The 20,888-nt window shown below is 42.4% G+C and overlaps 2 protein-coding genes and 1 long non-coding RNA gene across 5 annotated transcripts; 2 read left to right on the top strand and 1 right to left on the bottom strand.

Moving 5' to 3' along the window:
• The first annotated feature begins 500 nt into the window (after positions 1-500).
• Positions 501-4,195, top strand: LOC119296123. 3 transcript variants are annotated; one of them, XR_005144865.1, is made up of 6 exons: positions 501-806; positions 897-1,181; positions 2,213-2,832; positions 2,916-3,019; positions 3,096-3,359; positions 3,749-4,195. It is a non-coding gene; the product is annotated as an uncharacterized LOC119296123 (long non-coding RNA). The 3 variants fall into 3 exon arrangements; XR_005144866.1 differs by lacking the exon at positions 3,749-4,195 and having other exon boundaries at positions 504-806; positions 2,213-2,514; positions 2,612-2,832; positions 3,096-3,612; XR_005144864.1 differs by lacking the exon at positions 3,749-4,195 and having other exon boundaries at positions 503-806; positions 3,096-3,612.
• Positions 4,196-4,791: 596 nt separating this feature from the next.
• LOC119296122 (protein LURP-one-related 11-like) lies at positions 4,792-5,825 on the top strand. The gene has a single exon (XM_037574516.1). It carries the CDS (start codon positions 4,906-4,908, stop codon positions 5,656-5,658), a length of 753 nt encoding a protein of 250 aa, XP_037430413.1. The 5' UTR covers positions 4,792-4,905; the 3' UTR covers positions 5,659-5,825.
• Positions 5,826-6,998: 1,173 nt separating this feature from the next.
• LOC119296120 lies at positions 6,999-17,649 on the bottom strand. Its single transcript, XM_037574515.1, has 28 exons — positions 17,411-17,649; positions 17,154-17,331; positions 16,909-17,060; positions 16,089-16,208; positions 15,861-15,992; positions 15,505-15,691; positions 15,250-15,427; positions 14,822-14,943; positions 14,627-14,718; positions 14,358-14,394; positions 14,138-14,198; positions 13,715-13,863; positions 13,497-13,567; positions 13,243-13,413; positions 13,069-13,137; positions 11,672-11,770; positions 11,495-11,584; positions 10,913-10,988; positions 10,725-10,830; positions 10,552-10,627; positions 10,057-10,236; positions 9,202-9,324; positions 9,027-9,110; positions 8,719-8,903; positions 8,486-8,624; positions 8,182-8,241; positions 7,687-7,779; positions 6,999-7,545 (listed from the first exon to the last, which is right to left on the bottom strand). Exons 1-28 carry the CDS (start codon positions 17,555-17,557, stop codon positions 7,432-7,434), a joined length of 3,291 nt encoding a protein of 1,096 aa, XP_037430412.1. The 5' UTR covers positions 17,558-17,649; the 3' UTR covers positions 6,999-7,431.
• Positions 17,650-20,888: the final 3,239 nt, after the last annotated feature.

Genomic DNA, 20,888 nt, shown 5'->3' with positions numbered 1-20,888 from the left:
GTGCACGAGTAATAATACTACAAATTTATGAAGAAGGACAGTGTGGGAAACCTAAATCTCGTAAAACCGAATGGACAGGTTCCACCCCAAGGAAGGACAAACTGAGTCGCGTGATCTTATCATACACGCATAATACAAATCTAGTAGGAGCAACGCACATGGAGAGATCAAAATCTGGTAAATATCTAAGCGCATCGTAGGTGAGCGAGATGCATGCCGTGCTTAATGATTTCCAAATAATGGAGCAATTTAATTTAAAGGACAAGAGGCGACCCCAGAGTCTGGTGCTGGTCGGCAAAGCATCGTAACACTGTTGCTGTGACAGCCTGCCGTGGCGTGCACACTGGGGGCTGCACCAACTAATACTACTACTGTACTGGACACGGAGTTTCTGCACACGAGCACATATGAGCTCTTTATCGGCACGGTTGAACGGCGTCTCGGGATGGGGTGCAGTTAATTCGTGGGTGGAATACGGGATGCGAGTTAATGATGTAAATTGAGGAATACGGGCGTGGGAACTTGTGAGCTGTCCCTGAGGAAAGAACGGAGAACCAGCCGCCGTCAGCCTGCGGGAGGCGAGCCGTGGCTCAGGAAGTTCGTCGATGTTCTAATCCGTGGAACAGGAAAAACACTTTCCTGGTTGGTAGTAGTAACTACGAGGTGGAGGGGTGGAAGTGCTCTGCTACCTGTAGGCACTCCATTGTACCATCAGCGAGGTCGGGTCTCCTGGGATCTCAGCCACCGTGGGAATGGGCCATCGCCGATGAGCAGGAGATAGAATTCCTGATGCAGCCAATTAAAAGGTAACGTACAGTTCCTCTTTCCCGCAGTACAGATTTGTGATGAATTCCTTCCCTGCGATTGACTTTCCGTTTCCGCATCTGCCGGAGCAGATTCACGGTGCTTGAGGAGGTCAATGATAGCGATGTCCCGATGGCGCCGCTGCATTAGCCCGTCGCCGGCGTCGGCGAGCTGCAGCACGCGGCGGCCCCAGAGCTGAGCAGGGACGGACAAATCTGTGCGACCCAAGCAGTGGTGGCGGCAGACTGGCAGAAAGGGAAATTTCACCCCAAAAGGCTTGATTAATGAACCTAGAAAATCCCTCGAATTGGATCCCACTAAGCGTCCGAGCTCTCCACCGGCAAGATGAACCCACAGTTTACTGGATGGGCTCGTAGGTATGAACTTACTTCCGGCTGTGATTTTGGATGTTGGTATTCAGGTCACTGTTCTCGTATATAGGCATAGTGGATAAAATTCATCCATGGCCAGGGGTAGAGCAGTCCCATTGAGGATAGATTTTTACTGGCCAAATTTTGGTATTCCATAATACAATGGGTACTCAATGGATGTATAAAATTCAGTTTAGAAAAAAAGGGTTTCACACGATTTTTGGGAGTTGCTTACAACACTATAAAATTCACTGGCAAAATCATACGCATTTCGCCAGTCTTTCATGCGAGTTTCTTACAAAATTGTAATCCGTTCTTCAGGAGTGCGACATCTTAGAATTGAGGATTGACTGCAGCATGTATTTGTGCTTTGTCGTTATCACACGATAACGAGAAATACCTTGTTGGCAGTTTGGCCAGTGTGGCCTGATAAAAATAATGTGCCTGCTGCAATAATGAACTTGCCTTTCATCGATGTGGCGACGTGCGTGCCGATCACATACACAGAGCCCTGTTACCTGAGATGTGCCTTTTAGATTTATTGGTTTATGAACCCAGCTATCTTATATGCTACTCCTTTTGTACCTAAATATATGATGTTTTGGTAGACTAAACTAGCCTACCAAAATGTCATATATTTAGGTACGGAGGGAGTAGATTGATATAGATGTTTATTTCCTGGTACAGAGATAGAAAATACGGCTACTCTAGTGGGAAGTGCATACATACATGAATTTTTAATATAGCAAGCAGACATTGATGGTGATCTAAAAAGAAAATTTAGCAATTTACTATGTTGTACCTTCATCATATAAACTAGTGGTAAATAGCTCAGGTAAGTTTTATGTTAGGAGAGCGCCAGGTGAACACTCGAATGTTACAGAACTGAGCTCAGATAGGGTTGATGTATCATAAGTCAATAAGTGCCTGAATTGGGTATCTACCATTGGAGTTGCTTATGGAGTTTGATATGGTCTTTCATATAACTAGTAGAGAAAATATGCGATTGTTCTAAGGAGGTCGTCGTTTGATGTCAGGTACCAAATTCGAAAGAAGCAGTACAAGTGTACAGCTAGAGAAGTTGCCGAAACAATTGTAGCTATTGAAACAGTGACCCAAGGTGCTGTAGCTCAAGCTAACTAGCATGCAAGGCCGACAATTGTGGCGTCATGGCAACAGATGTGTCAACAGAAAGAATTGAAAATGATGGAAGAGAGTCCAGTTCTTGAGGACTGTGCAACACATTCCAGCATCAGACAGCTCCGATGACATGAAGATAAGAGCGTCGATGAGGCACAAATACCAGTGTCTGCATTCCAGAATGATACATCATCTGCTGGTAATGGGGGGATTTTTGCAATAGATATGTGGAAGTAGATCTACGGGTTAATTGCTCTAACAAGGAATATGACTGATGATGACGCAATGCTTGATAGATAATCGAAGCACAGATTGTCGGAGGGGAACAGGTCTAGTGTCCGAACTGATGTCGAGGAACCTAAGGTTGCAAGTTGGTATGGTGAGGACAACTGTGTAAGGTGATATGGGGGATAAATTCTGATGGAAAGCCGGTTTTGAAGCATGAAGAGCCAAATGCAGGAGAGGTGATGATTTTCTATGACAAAATCCTGTCATGTACCAACATGGATCTTAGCAAGTGAGTGTAACTAAGGGATTAGCGTTATTAAATTCGAAATGAATCATGGTAGCTTCAGTACTCACTGAGGTTGTCATTTGCAGGATATGGTTCAAGCACATGGTTCCAACATTCGCTTTGCTGACGGGAGAGGACTACATCAAGGAGTTTGGACAATTACATTAGTCTTGGTTAACAACTTAAACCGGTGAGCGCTAAGATGAGTCTTCGTGTTTGCATTCATACTGCTTGTGATTTTGACCCTATGGTGGTGGAATGTGCAGATCCGGCATCACTATCTCAGGAGGTCAATTGCATATGAGGTGATCTCGATGAGAGGTAACATGGGTGAGTTGCCATGAGAGGTAACATGGGTGAGTTGCCCGACTTCATGATGGAGAAAGTCTTCTTCTGATGTGGGAGTGCTGATCTGGTACCATGTGGTTGCTTTTGGGTGGGACCTTTTTTTGTGCGAGTGAATTAATGTGCTTCTATTACTCAGTGATAAGCGTTTGGTTGGAACCTGAAGCTGTGCCTACTGTTTGCGGGTACTTGTTACTTGTTAGCTTCCATCCCAGTTTCTGATGTGGTTATGCTTGTAATCCCATTGTGTGGTAGCCTACCATTATGTATGTGTTAAATCTGAACCACTATTTTGAGCCAGCTGTGACATGTTAGCATCCATCCCGCTTGAGTAGTGTGGAAGTGCTTGTGGTCACACTGTGCCGAGACTTCATGAACTAGTGTGTGTGAGACTATGATCTGAACAAGTGATGCTGCAATTACTATTTGCTTGTGTTAGTACGTACCTACTTTTTAGCTATGAATAAAAAGAATTTGCATTAGTACTTGCGACGACAACTTGTGATGCATAGTGCGACCTGAAAAAGTTGTTCACCATGTCCGGCAGCGGTCGTGATCTGTTTTTTTTTAACAGGCGGTCGGCGGTGATCTTGTAGAAGGAGGTCAAAGACAGAGGGCTTGGTTTCCTTGGTGGCGGATCAACGTATTAATTGCAGCAACGTGGCAGTGGGTAGACGGCTAAGAAGGTATAGGATGTCGGTCTAGCACGTCATATTTTATCTGGGCCGGAAAGTACTTGACGGGCGCAGGTGTAATGAATGCGACGCAGAGGTGGGCCATCGCTCAAAGAAATAATCATGTAGGACTCCCTATACGAGCTAAAATACAAGCGGGAGTGTGAATCTGGAAGAAAGCAGACGGATGTGATAAAGTGTGCAGGTGTGCTCGGGCTCATAAGAGCACTTCCGCTACTGTAATCAACTAATCAGTAGTATTCCCTCCGTTTGGAATTATTTGTCACAATGATGAATGTATCTACAACTGTATCTACAACTAAAATACATCTAGATACATTTATTTCTTAAACGAGTAATTTCGAATGGAGGGAGTAGTACGTAGCAGTAAGCACTAGTAGTTGGGATCACAGAAAAAGTCTCCGCGTCAGCTATAGATATACAGGCCGGGGTAGCTAGTAATTTGTGCCAACTTGATAAGCATGACATAAATCAAATGCGGTAAGTGAAGTACGGCTGACGACCTCAATGGAGTACTACCTATCTTCATCCCCACACGTTTAAGCTAATATAATCTCTCTCCCATCTCGACCTTCACCTCCCCTTGTGTACTTGCTCCGTTTTTAAATATAAGTCTTTTTTAGAGATTGCACTACAAACTACTCCCTCCGTTTCTAAATATAAGTCTTTGTAGAGATTTCATTATGAACCATATACGGATGTATATAGATGTATTTTAATGTGTAGATTCATTCATTTTGCTTCATATGTGTTTTATAGTGAAATCTCTTCAAAGACTTATACTAAGGAATGGAGGAAGTACATACGAATGTATATAGACATATTTTAAAGTGTAGATTCACTCATTTTGTTGTGTATGTAGTCTATAGTGCAATCTTTAAAAAGACTTATATATTTAGGAAGGGAGGAGGAAGGGAGTAGTTGCATGTGCATGTGTGTATAAATATAACACATACACTCAGACCTCAATGGTTACAGAAAGCCCCATACCTCCCATAATCAAGTAGAAGTAGTAGAAGAGTTAATTCTTCAACTCATGGGAGGCGCAAGGTGGTGCCTTGGTGCTGAACTCTGGACGCCCAAGGTCAAGGTACACTCCTCGGCCTCCTGTTCGTCGCAGAAGCGGCTACTCCCAGAAGACACACCGACCGCCGATGCTCCTCCGGCTGAGGAGCCAGCGGCGGCGGTCGGCCAAGGCCAAGTCGTCAAAGGCGAAGGCGAAGGGGTCGGGGAAGAGCACAGGAGCCAGCAGAGGGAGGTGTTCACCATCTGGATGAAATCGCTGGTGCTCAACGGGAGCGGCTGCACGGTCTTCGACTCCCGCGGCCGCATCGTCTACCGCGTCGACAACTACGGCTCCCACCGCTCCGTGGACGTGTGCCTCATGGACATCACGGGGAGCGTGGTGCTCCAGGTCCTCGAGAAGTTCCGGAGGTGGGAGGGATACAGGTGCGGCGGGTGGGACCGCGCCGACGCGCCGCGACGGCTGCCGTGGTTCACGGTGGTGAGCAACAAGTGGAGCCGCGGCCCGCGCTGCGAGTTCAGGAGCGACGGCCACGCGGTGCGCTACAAGATGGACGGCGGCAGGCGGCGGCAGCAGGCGGCGCGCGCCTCGTGGATCGTGGACGACGCCACCGGGCTGGCCGTGGCGGAGGTGAAGAGGAAGCTGACGGCGACGGGGGTGTCCCTGGGCGAGGACGTGCTGACGCTGGTGGTGGAGCCCAACGTGGACCACTCGCTCATCATGGGGCTCCTTGTGGTGCATGGCCTCATAAACCACTCCATGTGATCGCATCGTACGTGCAGGGACACAGGGTGTAATTATCTTGTTAGATGCATGCTCAGATGCATCCTGCAGACACCAGTCTTCTTCTTTCTTTGGAAAACCTTTTGTGGCGTGATTTGTTTAGGCGTGAGGTCTGCCAATCAGTTAAGCAAAAATAAGTTTATGTTCAATCATGGAGTACGTAGTATTTGGCGCCCCATCGAAAGCACGCTGCATGCGCTTCTTCAAGATCAAGGAGGCCACCGATCGGCTGCTTCATGCACCCAGCAAGTCTCCATTCAGTTAACTTTTTTTAGAAAAGGTTCACTGAATGGAGACTTGCTGTGCTGTCTCATGCACGACAATACCAATGAGGGTTCCTGCTCAACTTCTGGAGGTTCAGTAAGCGTTTCCCTTCTTTTTTTCCCTTTTTCCTTTTTTTTTGTGATAAAGCGTTTCCTTTTTTCAACAAGACAAAAGACTTTCATTTTCATCATTTAAGAAGAAGAAGAAGAAGAAGAAGAAGAGGAGGAGGAGGATTGTGCAGTTAGTTCATGAAAAGAAACAGGCACAAAAACGTTACAAAACACGCCCACAAGTGCCATCGTCATCACTCATCGTCCTCGATCCAACTATTTCGACTTCTTCACCATCGACGTCCATAGGAATGAATGTATGTAAGACCATTATTTGTGAGAGAGACGACTAGACTATTCTTCAGTCCACAATAATATGAGACGTGCAGATCCATCGCAAGTAAGACTGCTGGAATGATCTCATCCACTTGATCATGTAAATGTCGGCAAGTCCCGAGGAAGAATTCTCATTTTCCAAAAAAAGAAATACTTGCAAAGACTCGAAAACCAGAGACCAGAGGAATAAGACAGAGAAAAGATCATGCACGCAGCCTTTTGGCTCTTGGGCACCAGTTGTCCGGGTGTATGAATTTCTTTTTCCAAAAATTTATATGCATGCAGATTTCGATGAAACGCCCAAACTTGTTTTTGCACAGGATACTAAAAATTGTTTACTGGGCCTAGAACGAAAATGCAAAGGATTCTTTTGGATTGAAGTTTCAAGGAGAGGTTCGAGTGGATACCACCTGCACAATTCTGACTCAATACAATTTGCCCGGTAGCGTGATTATACACGCAGGCCGGGCGAAAAGGATACAATCATCTCCAATAATGAGATATTGAGCCGTCAAAGATTACGACACCAAGCATGGAAATGCACTAGTACTACATCATTCTCGTTCCAGTTGCGTGATACTACACGCAGGCGCCACCAAGGGGCTAAATGAGAATAATCATCTCCAGTAATGTGACAAAAAAGAAAAGAAAAATCTCTACAGGGGACTCAAATCGTCGAAGCACCAAGTAATGAATTAATCTTCTGGTTAATAAAATAAAATGAATATTTCCCTGAACTGACCACAGTAACAAGTTAATTGACCTGGCCTGATTCTCATTCATACTGTACACTTGCACAGGCTCTACAACTTGCAATCTAAACAAAGATTCTCAATAATAAACCGACGAAAAACGATGGCCGGCCCGACTGCTACAAATACAAATCTATCTCCTTTGGATGGTGATGCGCTGGAGCAGGCCATGTCTGCTGTGCTCTTGTTGACCTGCCACAAGGCATCAACCAGATTTGCATCCCTCCGTTGCTCTCACTGTGACGGTCCCTTCTTGATCTGATGCCTACACTTCTTTTTGCTGTAGCCCCCCTCCAATCGCAGCCATTGCTCTGTGCTAACGTTTATCATGTATGTACATGCTCTCAACATCGCTACATGAAGTAGCTTAGCGTTGTCGTTTTCCTCGACCCACCTTCTCCGTAGACATCATTCCACTGAACAAGCTCATTCATATTCGTTGAATCACAAGATACACTTGCACAAACCTACAACCAAGTGACATACAAGGTCAGGACATTCTATCAGGCAGCACAATTTCTTTCTTCTATATCAGGGTTTAAAAATACTTAGCATGATACAGCACAGCTACCGACCCACAGCACAAACTCATAGTCACAATAACTTACCTGTTCATGTGCATGTTTGAAATCACTTATTCTCAAGGCACGGACATCATTGCTAGAACATGGCCTGCTTTCTGCTTCTGCCAAAGCTCTCTCCTGCAAGCGGACACACAAAAGGTCAAATCCATTTCACATCATCCATCACTGTCAAATATAAATACAGAAGATGGCCATGTTCCATTGATTTCATTACTAATCTATATACTACTTCCTCTGTCCCAAAATAAGTGTCAAGTTGAGACATTTATTTTGGGACGGAGGGAGTACCTCTTTTGCAAAATATAAGGCATAGTTTTGGACGTACAGATTCAAGATTTGACCAATAATTAGTCCAATAATGAATAGGCTATGCATTAATACTGCATCAGAGGTTTATGGTCAAAGGTCAAGTACGGACAGTCAAACTACACCCTATATTTTGGAACGGAGGGGGATATATACAACCATAATAACGCTACATAACAAAGAACTATACAAGTTTGGGGGGATAGAAGTAACCTTTTTCTCCTTTTCAAGGAGCTCTCTAATAGGAAGATGAGCAGCAGTCACACAAAGATTCTGAAAAGTAATTGCAAAAGAGCATGAGCATAGTACTCCCTCCGTTCCTAAATATTTGTCTTTCTAGAGATTTCAACAAGTGACTACATACGGAGCAAAATGAGTTAATCTACACTCTAAAATATGTCTATATGCATCCGTATGTGATAGTCCATTTGAAATCTCTAAAAAGACAAATATTTAGGAACGGTGGGAATAGAAAAGAAACGTGTTTGCCGCAGGACTCATTATAGTAGTACAATACCTTAAGATCACTGCCCGAGTATCCTTCCGTCAAGTTAGCAATGGCTTCAAGATCTAGGTCATCTGCCAAATCTTCTTTGGAAAGTATGACGCTAATAATCTTTCTTCTATTTGATGCATCAGGCAAATTCACCATCAACCTAAAGAAAACAATTTCCATAAAATGATCAGTCAATAAACTATAATTTCTCAGAGTATCAGAATATGAATCCTAAGAAAGAACTGAAAAATCACCTCCTTGGAAGCCTCCTAATAACAGCTTCATCAAGGTCAAATGGCCTATTAGTCGCAGCAAGGACTAATACGCGTTCTTTATCTTTTGTTCTTAGCCCATCCCAGTTCACCATAAACTCGTTTTTCATCTTGCGCATGGCTTCATGCTCTCCAGGGTTCTCACGTCTACCCAACATGCCATCAACCTAAAAAATGTAAAAACGGCAAGAAAATAAGCAGCGCCCTTCAGGATTAACAACAAACTTAGCAAGTATGTACCCATACAGTGCAACAAAATTATCTATATTGAATAGTCACAGTTGCATTACCTCATCTACGAAAATGACACTTGGAGCAATTTTGCTTGCCAGTGAAAACACAGCTTTCACGTACTTCTCTCCTTCACCAAACCACTGCAACAACAGGTCATTTAGAGCTGATGATGCAAACACCCGGAATGCAGAAATAAAGCAAGACATCAGCCAATCCTATCAAATGGAATACCTTTGAGGATATACTTGACATTGATATGTTTATGAAATTAGCACCAGCCTCTGTTGCCACAGCTTTTGCAAGCATCGTCTTCCCCGTACCAGGCGGACCAAAAAGTAATATTCCTTTACATGGCTAGCATAACAAAAGTAACAATAGTCAGCTTAGAAATAAAAGGTTCCACTATTTCATAAACAGAACAAATGATCATAACTTTGCTAAATAATACTCCCTCTGTTCCAGAATATAAGGTGTATTGATTTCCATGCAAGTCAACCATTTGAATGTTTGACCAAGATTATTGAATAAAATAAAAACATCTGCAATACCTAGTAGATAAAATATGAAACTACCTTTTATGAAGGATCAAATGGTATAAATTTAAATTTCATGTTGTAGAGATACTAATATATTTTTTCTAAAAACTCGGTGAAACATGCACTCATTTGATATTTGAAAAAACAAATACACCTTATATAAAGGAACGGAGGGAGTGGTAACTATATTTTGCTATTCAGATTGGCATATATAACTTCTTTCACCATGTTCATTAGGTGCCTTATTTACTGGGCAACTCCCAAAACCAAAAGGTGAAAGGCATAAACTTTAAGTTATGATCAACTGACCACCAAGAGAATAAACTTGCTTCACTTGCTAGTTTTTATATTAAATGACAAAAGGCAAGACAAGTAATACGTTGATACTATATAGCATATCTAAAAAAAAAAAGTTCCTAAGAGCCTGCTTTTTTAGTATTTCTTGGTAAAGTTTTGGCGTTTCATTAATATTTGACTTCAAAACAGAATCTTTACCAAGAAACACCATTTTTTCAAACAGCTTTTAATAAAGTATATAAATAATATATACCTTCATAAGTTGTCCTTTGGAAAACAATTCAGGCCTTTGCAAGGGCAGCATCACTAACTCCTTCAGAGTTTCCTTGACACTTTCGAGTGCTCCGATGTCCTCAAATGTAACTCCTATTTCATCTGGAGGGATAACATCGGCAAGAAGCTTCTTTTCAAATTCGTTTTCCATAGTAATGTCCTGTCATTGTTGGAAAGAATAGTTAGCTCTATTCATTTGTAATGATTTCATATAGTTATAGCACTGTAGCATAATCAGCGATAGTTTCTTCTCAGCTACTAGAAGCTCCCACATCAGGTGGAGTCTGGGGAAGGATTATACAAGGCAAGCCTTACCCCTGCACAGTGCAATGCAGAGAGGTTTCGTTGAACTCAGGACCTCTTGGCACAAGTGGGGAGAGTACCTCACCACTGCGCCAGGCCTGTCCCTTCATGAACAGTATGCATAAAACAGTACAAATGCTTAAGAAAGGGGATATACTAAAAGAAGGCATACCTTAAGTGACTTCCTTTTGTTGCTGGTCTTAGGGCCAGACTGGATACTTACCAACATATCAACTCCATGCTTCAGACTGGAATGGTCAATAAAGGTTAAATGATTAAGTTCATGAGGGACCCGAATAAATTGTGTAGTCAACTTGGTGGAAAACAAAAAAATAGATGGGGGACCTTTCACTAGATAGGGAAAACTGCAAATCAATTGAAGGGTCAGGGTTTGTAGCTGTTAAGTGCTTTAGTTGATGGCTCAAAGCAAAACCAACTATCGTATCAATACCTGAAAAATAAACATAATGAACACATCATGCAATTGGACAAAATTGTAACTTGGCAGAAACTTGAGTAGAAATGCTACTCACACTCATTTGTAAGGGTGCGATCCTTGACACATACTGTCTCAAGATCAGAGCATTCCAAGCCAATCCGCGTTAGAAACTGAAAGGAATTGCAGACGGATATTAACAAAACCAATAAAATTCTAATTAAGAATAACAAATAAGTTCATGGGAGTGACGAGTCCATTTAGTAACCAAACTGGAAACATTATAGCAAAGTCAATGATAATCCTATCAAAACACACCCACTTGCTTAGCTCCCGGTAGATGGTAAAAGAGAAGCTATATTTCTCTAGTTACTCACAGAATTTCTGAAACTGTTACATGCTTTGACACAAATCTAGAGATGAATAAGAATAATAAAATAGCACAGCACCATAAGCTTCAAGGTATGCAACATGAACAGATGTCAAAGCCAAGACCGGCGCTATATGCTTATCTTTATTTATAATTTACAAAACACCAACAATACTAGCTCAAACAAAACAACAGATTAAAGAAAGATAAACAGTACCCAGAACACTTAATGAAAGCAACAGAGTATACTCGTAAACAAATAATTGCAAACATTCTTAGGTGAGAAATGTTTTTAGAACTGTGACTTACAGAGCGTATTTTTGAAGTGTTATCATTTGCTTTAAGAATTTCGATATCTTGATCTAACATCTGGTTCCACCGTGAAAGCTCAACTTCATCCTGTAAACAGTTCTTCCAGATGTTAAGATAACAGAAGGGACTACACACGAGATGAACTATTCTTTCAGATTAACTCGAGTAACATACTTGTGGTGGTTGGATCGTCACTTTATTTGGGAAAATCTTTGTTAGATGCCTCATCCCCTTTGACATTTCCTTACTTTTATCATGTACCCGGTCCAAGTCCTGCATTTCCTTGTGTCAGTTTGTAACAAGAATGCACCAATGTGGTGGAGAATGAAGACTTCTGAAATCATAACGTGCACGTCGCCTAGTTTTTTTAACAACTAGAAGTCAAATGATGGAAAAGATCTACAAAAGAAGCCACAGAGAATTTTAAAAAAAACGCTGTTCCTAAATGCATGATGTCGCACTAGTTCGCCACAAAAGTGTCGCTGGCAATAATGGAGGCACAAGTGTAGCAAAAGTTGGCAAAAGGTTATATGTATGACACATGCACTACATGAGTAATAAAGTGGCAAGCCACAGCTGTGGTCAGGAACACATACCTAAGAAATAGTGTCACTTGTGCCCACAACGTTAGGCGTGACAGACTGTGGCTGGGAACCAAACACTAACAGACTCGTAAAAAAGGGCTAAGTATCTTCTTCGTAGGTTTACGTATTACTGTTAGGATTGTTGTGTCCTATGCCAATAAATGACACCGGAAAAGGAGAAGGCTTACTAGGGGAATGCTGTGTATCCACCGGCACACCCAAAATTTTGAAGAACTTCCGAGGAATCAGCCCTTCAGGCATCCACTATTCATCATCTTGAAACGCAACCCATGGGTCCACTTGTATGGTACTATTGGCAAATTTCAAACTTAATGTTGGATTTGTGATGGTATGAAACCATCATGCAAGACTATAAATTATGTGTATTAATTGTCAAATGTGCAACCCACAGAAAAAATCTGGCCTGACAATGCCAAAGGAAGATACTATTGATCCACTTGTATGGTACTATTGGCAAATTTAAAACTTAATGTTGGATTTGTGATGGTATGAAACCATCATGCAAGACTATAAAATTATGTGTATTAATTATCAAATGTGCAACCCACAGAAAAAATCTGGCCTGACAATGCCAAAGGAAGATACATAAAAGGGAAAAAAAATTGGTCCAAGGTTGAACTGAGGTCCCACATATTTCCTGCGAAAGGAATTCCCGAAGAGAAACATTATTTCCAACACAGTTAACTAATATAGGTGTGTTTTAGTGTTATATGTGAGATGATGAGGGAAATGAATGTGTGTGTGTGCAGGATAGCCATTAGTCATGAGTTAGCTAAGCAGGTAGGGTACAAGGTAGAACTACAGTTTGGCTGCGAAACTACCCAAGGGAAATTGAAATGACGTCAAAACGTTGATTGCACCCCTGTTGCTAGCTAATTGAAGTTCTGAAGAAACTAATATAGGTCATAAACATAAACTATTTTCGCAACAAATGGTAATATTTGGTACAGTACAATTAGAAGCTACCTGCAATGCAAGGTCAAGAATTGCTTGGCTATAAGGGAACTTTGAAAGGAAAAGAGACCCCGCATTTGCCTGCATGTACAAGTATCTCTGTTAGCTATAAGTGACAAGTTAACCACGCAAAAGATTTAGAAAGAGCATTCATAGATCACAATAAACAAACTCTACAAACAGTACCTTCTCTTTGCGACTGTCAGGCTGGATATGAGAACCAACAATAAAAACACCTGCCGGGAAATGTTCGAGCTTGCTCTTCAGACCATAATAGGAATCATTATTCCCACATATTTTTTCTGTGTCTTTCAGAAATAGGACCATAGGACCATGCTGTATTTCTTCAGAGATATACTGTGGAACACACACAGTTAATAAGGAAAGCAAAAATAACATTGATGCAGATCATGGTTAAATTAATGCATAGATGTACATACCTGAATGATCACATCAAATGGGTGTTTGGATCTATTTTCCCATCCTGGACTGTCGAGGCATAAAGAATCAACTGAAATGACAGTAGATTGGAATTCAAATAAGCAAGTGAACTGTACTGAACTTCACTGTTGCAGTAACCATAAAATTTAAGCACAACTAGCAAACACTCACTTTATCGTCATTGCTTTAGAAAAAAATGAACACACCAATGACTAACCTGGACAAAACAAGCCATGATCAACTTCACAACTGCCTCCAAGATCAATACCTCCTGGGATTTGTTCATCAAACCTTACACCAACCTTTGATGATCTATTTTCTTCGAAAGGAAGACATATTTGACCTAGCGAGCCAAATTCTGGAGGACTACAGATCAAACAATCTAACATCAGCCAGAGGCAGCATTATAGGACATTAAGTTGCAGGTAATAACAACAATGAGAAGTTTGTATGCTTTCCCAGGGCGAGACATCCACATCTTCATAAACCTCAGGAAGCAACGAAAGACAGTAGACAAATCCAAAAAATAGCACCCTCTTTATTTTGTTCGTTGAAAACCAAAAAATCAAACAATTTCATTCAAAATAGAATGACTGCAAATAGTTGCAGGAAGTGCAAATAGTGCCAAGACAATGAATACCTATGTCCGTCAAGGATAACGTTTGTCGGCAGTAATGAACCAATGTACCTCACTCTATCACCTGAACAAAAATCAGATTATCAATGACATTTATTTTTACAGATATACCAAAACATTTGAACCACGTTCCAGAGTATCATTGATACTACTGATCAGCCATGCACTTGCACCAAAAAAAGACGATAGCCTACAAAATATTGCAAAATATCAACGTGCTTACCTTTTTTGTATGACTCTAATTCCTTGGAAGTCTGCCCCTGAAACAAGAAATATATGTTTTGAGTTTCTCAATTAGTTAAATATATTACCAAACAAAATACAGACTACTCTTATGGTCTAGAATCACACAAAAGCAAGGTTTTTTTGTCTTTTTTGCAAAACGAACTACAGGAAGATGAGTAAACCATTTATGTCGATAAGTTGATAAAGAAAACAGAGAACAAACAGTAATGTCGATAAGGAAACGTGGGTAATTGCTAAGAAGCTTACACTGAACAGCATTGAAGAATCGACTGTGAGCAACCTTGCACCAAAATGTTTTGCAAGTGCCTTCACCAGATATTGTTGGTAGATCTCAGTCCCTGTAAAGATAGGTTGCTGCACTTAATATACTTGTACAGATCTTTGTAAAATTAGCAAAGCTACAATACAATACCAAGCTTACAACAAGTGCACGGTAGATACCTGCCGGACCGGATAGCAATGCTCGTTGGCCGAGAGAAGAAATGTGTCTGGTAAACTCAATATAGTCTTTGCGTTGTAAATGCACAAATGCTGATGACAGAAGAGCACATTTGGTATCCTCGCTGCAAAGACAACTAGTATCAGGAGACTGTTCTTAATCATGGAACAAAATTAAACCAACACATTACATCTGTGATCGCTAACAAAGAGATCATCATACAGATTATCCAGGTATCCTAATTGATCATGCAGTTAGTAATACTTAGAGGGAATAGGAGCAACATATGCTGAACACCGAGCATCTTATCACATGTTCAAAATTATGATGCACATAAGACATATATTTACCAACTCCATACCCCAGATGAGGACAGACCAATATCACATGTAATAACTAAGTATATTTACAAGATATTATAAGAATTTACCTTAGATAATATGGAAAATTATCAAATGACTCAGATATGTCACTAGCATCATGTGTTGCATTTTTTAGATCCTCCTTTGATAGTTGAGACCGGGCAGACTGTGTACTTTCTTCAGAGTTAGACTGGTCCTCCCTTGTTTTACAGAAACTACCAAATATATCTGGATCCGCTGATGATCCTGCAAAAGGTGATTTACCTTAGCAGCCTTTTTACCACAATAAAGTGCAAATTTAAAATAAAATACATTAGTCTCACCAATAGGCATCAATGGAGTCAATGGAGGTCGGCTTTTACCAAAGTAAAAGGATGGTAATTTGGGTCCTTTAGATGACAGATGATCTTGAATATCTTTGATAAGTGAATGTTGCCCCTGATGGATACTACTGCAAGTAGAGGAAAACGCTGAAGTGCTTGATTTGTCCTGCTGGTGTTGCTGAAATATCTATCATCACATTAATTAAGGACTTCAAACAGCAACAACTTTATTTGCCTAACCATTGCATACTACTTCAACTGAACAATAGAACCAAAGCTCCTTCATCAGTGTAGACCACAAACAGAACCAGCAACCTATGCTGCATATAGACGGCAGGCAATAAAAAAAAGGATACGTAAGCATGCCTCAAAGGTGAACTGAAGACAATTTCATCCCCTCCATTTAAGGTAACTTTAGCATTCTTGTCCAAAGCCTTGCCATTTACACGAACAACTTTGGGCTCGTGTATTTCAAGTAGAGCACCTCGCTGATATCAAAAGGTCAACATAAAAAAAAGGGGTAAATAGGAGGTAAACCAAGTGCATAACACTGGAACTCCTAAATTTTCCAAGAAAATTTATACCTTAGTAGCAAGCTTCAGTTTACAAACAAGTGAGCTAGTAGATGACTCGCCCAGTCTCAAATCATATTGTGCTCCATAACCAACAGTAAAATAGGAGGAATGAATAGGAAGGGAAGGATCCTGCAAAACGGATAGAAATGCAGTCAACTAAATGAAGAGCTGCTAGTATGTGATGAATTTGTTAAGTATTATGTAGTCTCTTCTAATCAAAATAATGAAATACAAATATTTAGGCAATTAACCTTGAAGGTTAGACTTGAATCACAGTTATGTAAAATTGTACAATATAAGTCAATGATCACTACTTCCAAACCAAAAAAATTTAAAAGATTGACACCAAAGCTCAAGAAGTAGCAAAAACACAATGCCCCGAACAGTAAGCATGGTGTTCGACAAGTTATCTGATTGCAAATTCCCCATAATCCAACATTGTATGTCTCTACTAGTAGCAAAGAATTGTATAAATATATCTCAATTCAGGACGCAGGACCAGGACACTGAAGAGAAATATTTCTATGAGATGCTGAATACATCCCAACGTGATGAAAAAGGAGCGAGCAATTCAGCAAACATGTTGGTTGGAAAATCAAGGGTTTCGTGTAACAGTGTAGAAATACACACTTCAGACTGAAATGAAATGCTTTCACCAAAAAGATTGTTTGCCAAAACAACTATTCTGAGAGGGAAGACAACGAGGTTTAACAGCAGGCGTTTTGTATAAACAGAGAAGTGCTGATGATGGTATTGGCAAAAGTATTCTAAGTGCATAGAGAAAAAGGGGAAGTCAAAGCAATTCGATTTGATGAGAAAGAAGACGCACCGTGGCATACTGTGAGATTAGTCTGCACCAGGGCTCCTGGCGCCTGCTGCCCAGTGCGCCCTGGCGTTTGTTGGATGTGGCCTTGGCAGACAAATCCTTGGCCCTCTTCAACATTGCAGATAAATCTTTGTCAGCGGCGCCACGCTTATGCCCTGCGCAAGCGAGAAAAATCATCAGACCCAAAGGCCCCGGCCGAAAAGGGACGTCTTTGGGCGCCACCAGAATCCAAAAGGTTAGGCTCGTACCGTCCGAATTCGACGCCGCGTCCCCTGACCTCAGGAAGGCCTCCAGCCTGTCCATGGCGCCGGTGAGCGCCTGGAGGCCGGTGGTGTCCGGCGGTGCGACCGGCGGACCGGTGGCGATAGCCGCCGCATCTGTCGCCGGCGCGGCCGTCTTGGTGGTATCCTCCTGGGGCGCCGTAGCCTGCGAAGAAGAAGAGCGTCGTGTGATGAGCAAGGGCGGATCAAGGCGAGCGCGGCGCATGCAGGGGGGAGATCCGGACCTTGGCGCGCTTGCCGGGCCTGCGAGCGCCCGACGACTGGGCCTCGGCCCCCGGCGCCTGGTCGGACGGAGACGGCGGCGGCGGCGAGCCCTTGTCGTCGTCGTCCGAGGGGCGCTTGGCCGCGGCGCTCCGCCTGGTGTCGACCATCGTTCCGTGTGGGATCGGCGGGCGTGGATAGCAGGCAAGGAAGGAAGGAAGGAACCAAAACGTTGGCGTTGTTGCGTCGCGGAGAGAAAAAGAAGGCAGAAAGGAAATCGAAGGGGCAAATATAATAGGCGGCGCCGCGGCGACCACCAATGATACGGCAGCGGCGCGACAGGTTAGACTGTGCTGTCGAGGGTCGGCAAGCGATTAGGATTGATCCCCAGGGGGCTCCCGGCCAATTTTTATCTATCCATATCGATGGGCGGGTCGGGTCCGTCGGCATTGCGTGCCGAGTTATTGGCGGTTCCGTTCCGTAGGGGTTCCTAACGTTAAAACGGGAAAGTTAAGTGATTCGATTCGATTCGGTTTTAGGGGCTCTCGTTTCGGACCTTTTTTTTTCAGGCTAATAGAGAGCTTTATATTTTTTTTGTGAGAGCTTTATTATATTAACTAGCAAACATGTCCGTGCGTTGCAACGGGAGAGAAAAATTTACATGCTAGGCAAATAAGTTTGACTCAATACCCTAACATATGAGCGTTCTCTATTTTAACACAGTGACTCGCGATGTTGCGAACATGTTTTATAATTTGCGAACAGTTTTGTAAATTCTAATATTTATTGAAACTGCGAAAATTTTATGATTTCACAGACATTTCTGAATTCATAAACATTTTATGATTTCTCAAACATGTTTTTCAAAATTTGCAATGTTTTGAAATTTGAAAATATCAAATTAATTTAAAAAGGAGAAAACAAAAAAAAGAAATGAGAAAATAAAAGAAAAATACAAAGATGAAATGAAAAAAATAGGGGAATCACGCCCTGCGTGCCGGCCCATGAACACGCACTGGAGGAGGGGAGGTGCATCACAAAAAGAGGGGAAATATTTGCAGAACTTGAGGATAAAGAATTACACTCTAGCCAAATAAGTATGACTCAATACCCTGACATATGCGATATCCACGTGATCGCAATGTAGTTGACATGATAAATCCCAAGGCAATGAGCTTGCCATTGCACGGCACACTTTTAAACTTTTAAAACAAATCTCATCGACCACAAACTTGCAAATTTTTTGAGTTTTTCAATATTTTCTAAAATTTCGTGGACATTTTTGTCATATTCATGAATTTGTTTTGAATACACGATTTTTTTTCAAAATCATGAACTTAGTTTTATTTCCTGTCATTTTTTTCGAAATTTTGATTTTTTTAAGAATTTGCAAACACTCTTCTAAAATCACTAATATTTTTAAAATTGCGAATTTTTTATGATGTCCCACACATTTTTGAAATCACAAATATTTTATGATTTCTCGAACATGATTTAAAAATTTTGCAATGTTTTGAAATTTGGAAAATCTCAAATTAATTTAAAGAAGGAAAAACACAAAAAAAAGAAATGAGAAAAAAAAGACAAAAGACAAAATGCAATAAAAAGAAAAAGAAAAAAAACATAGGCGTCACGCCCTCCGGGCCGGCCCATGAACGCACACTGGGTGGGGAAGGGAGGTGCGTGACAAAAATGGCTGGGAAAATTGGGTGGGGAAGGGAGGTGCGTGACAAAAATGGCTGGGAAAATTAGTAGAACCTGGGATTCGAACCCTGGTGTCCGCGGTGGGACAGAAAGGCTTGCGCCACTGCGCCATCTCAGAGTTTCTGCTATGCATGCAGTATCACCTTTATATAACAGCTGATAACGACGACGAATTTGGAAGAAAACTAATCGTTTTTTTATTTAACTTACGGGTGGCATTGGCGGGTAATTCTTACCAACTTCGAGGGTATTTTTTATGACGTACGACAGAAACCTAATTTGCTTTATTATTAGGTAGAGATTTTATCGGATGTCCCCGAAGGGACGAGAGCTTTATATTAATGAAAGGTATTCGCTGGGCAGTCCGCCAACAAGGCACTGACCAGGAATCCGGGAGTGTTATCGAGCCAACTATCGGTCTTCTCAATGGTGCAAGCATGTTTTGCACAGATGTGAGCCGGCCCATTAGCTGATCTTACAACATGACAAATATCAAAAGATGAAAAACTAGTGATAAGTTCTCCAATATCTAACAGAATAGGAGCCACGACCGAACGAGAGTCGTGGCGAGTAGCCCAGAGGTTCACAACCTCCAAAGAGTCCGTCTCCATGATTACGTTTGAAAAGCCCCTCGGTTTAGCGAAGATCACACCGTCCCGCACCGCCAAAGCTTCAGCTATGAGAGAATCTGTTACCCCAAGATAGGGCTTGCTCCAGGCTCCTTGGAAGGCGGTCGAGGAACGAGCGACGCCTCCTGCACCACCCTTGCCGCCATCTAGATTGATGGTTGCGTCCGTGTTGATCTTGGTGAATCCTGGGTCTGGAGGGCGCCAACCGTGTCCCGGCATCATTAGCGCCTGCTGCTGGGGAATGTCCAGGAGCGCTAGTGTCTCCCTCGTGCGGCAAACCGAGGTCGCCGGATCAAGCATGTCCTCGCCATGAGTCAGCTTGTTCCTCGAGTGCCATATAGACCACATCACCGAGACGAGTATCGAACGGTCCCTGGTAGTGATTGTGTCGTTGCAGATGACATCCTTTGCCCAGGTGAGGGGTTGGAGTGTGGGTATGTCGAAGTCAAACAGCTGCTCGGCCTCTCCCCAAAACTGCTTTGCATGGTTGCACCTGATTAGAGCATGTTCCAAGTCCTCATCATGAGCCATGCAGAGCTTGCAGGTTCCTTGTTCTCGCAGGTGTCGATATAGCAGAGTACATTCATCAGGTAAAATGCCTCTCAACACCCGCCAATAAAAGACCCTGACCTTGGGCAGCACCTTCAGTTTCCATAGCTTATTCCATACCTGTTGCTCATCGATTGGAGTTCCGGTATCCTGCCCTTCCTCTTGAGCTTGACGCTTGTTGCGAGTCACTAGAGCTCGATACGCTGATTTAACGGTATAGTTGCCTGAAACTTCATGTGCCCATGCTAGAAAGTCCTCGCCACCTCCGGTTCTCAGGGGAATGTTCAAGATTGCTGCCGCATCAGGTGGCTGGAATGATTCTTGAATAAGATCCCGCCGCCATGTCCAGTTGTACGTATCAATAAGTTCACTGACCTTTGACACCAAATCTGATATCCTGGGAGTGGGAATAAAGTTGGCTATGCCGGGCACCCATGGGTCAGACCATGTGGATATAGAAGATCCGTCGCCGACCCGCATAATGAGCCCCGTTTGCAGCGCTTCCCGTCCGACGATGATCGCCCTCCAAGTGGTCGAGGAGGAACCCGGTGTTGAAGCCTGCATAAAATCAGAATTGGGGTAATATTTTCCTTTCAGAACTCGACCACACAAGGTTTTA

Source organism: Triticum dicoccoides, chromosome 4B (assembly GCF_002162155.2).
Source record: "Triticum dicoccoides isolate Atlit2015 ecotype Zavitan chromosome 4B, WEW_v2.0, whole genome shotgun sequence".
Taxonomy (NCBI): Eukaryota; Viridiplantae; Streptophyta; class Magnoliopsida; order Poales; family Poaceae; genus Triticum; species Triticum dicoccoides.
This window is presented reverse-complemented; position numbering and strand designations above follow the sequence as displayed.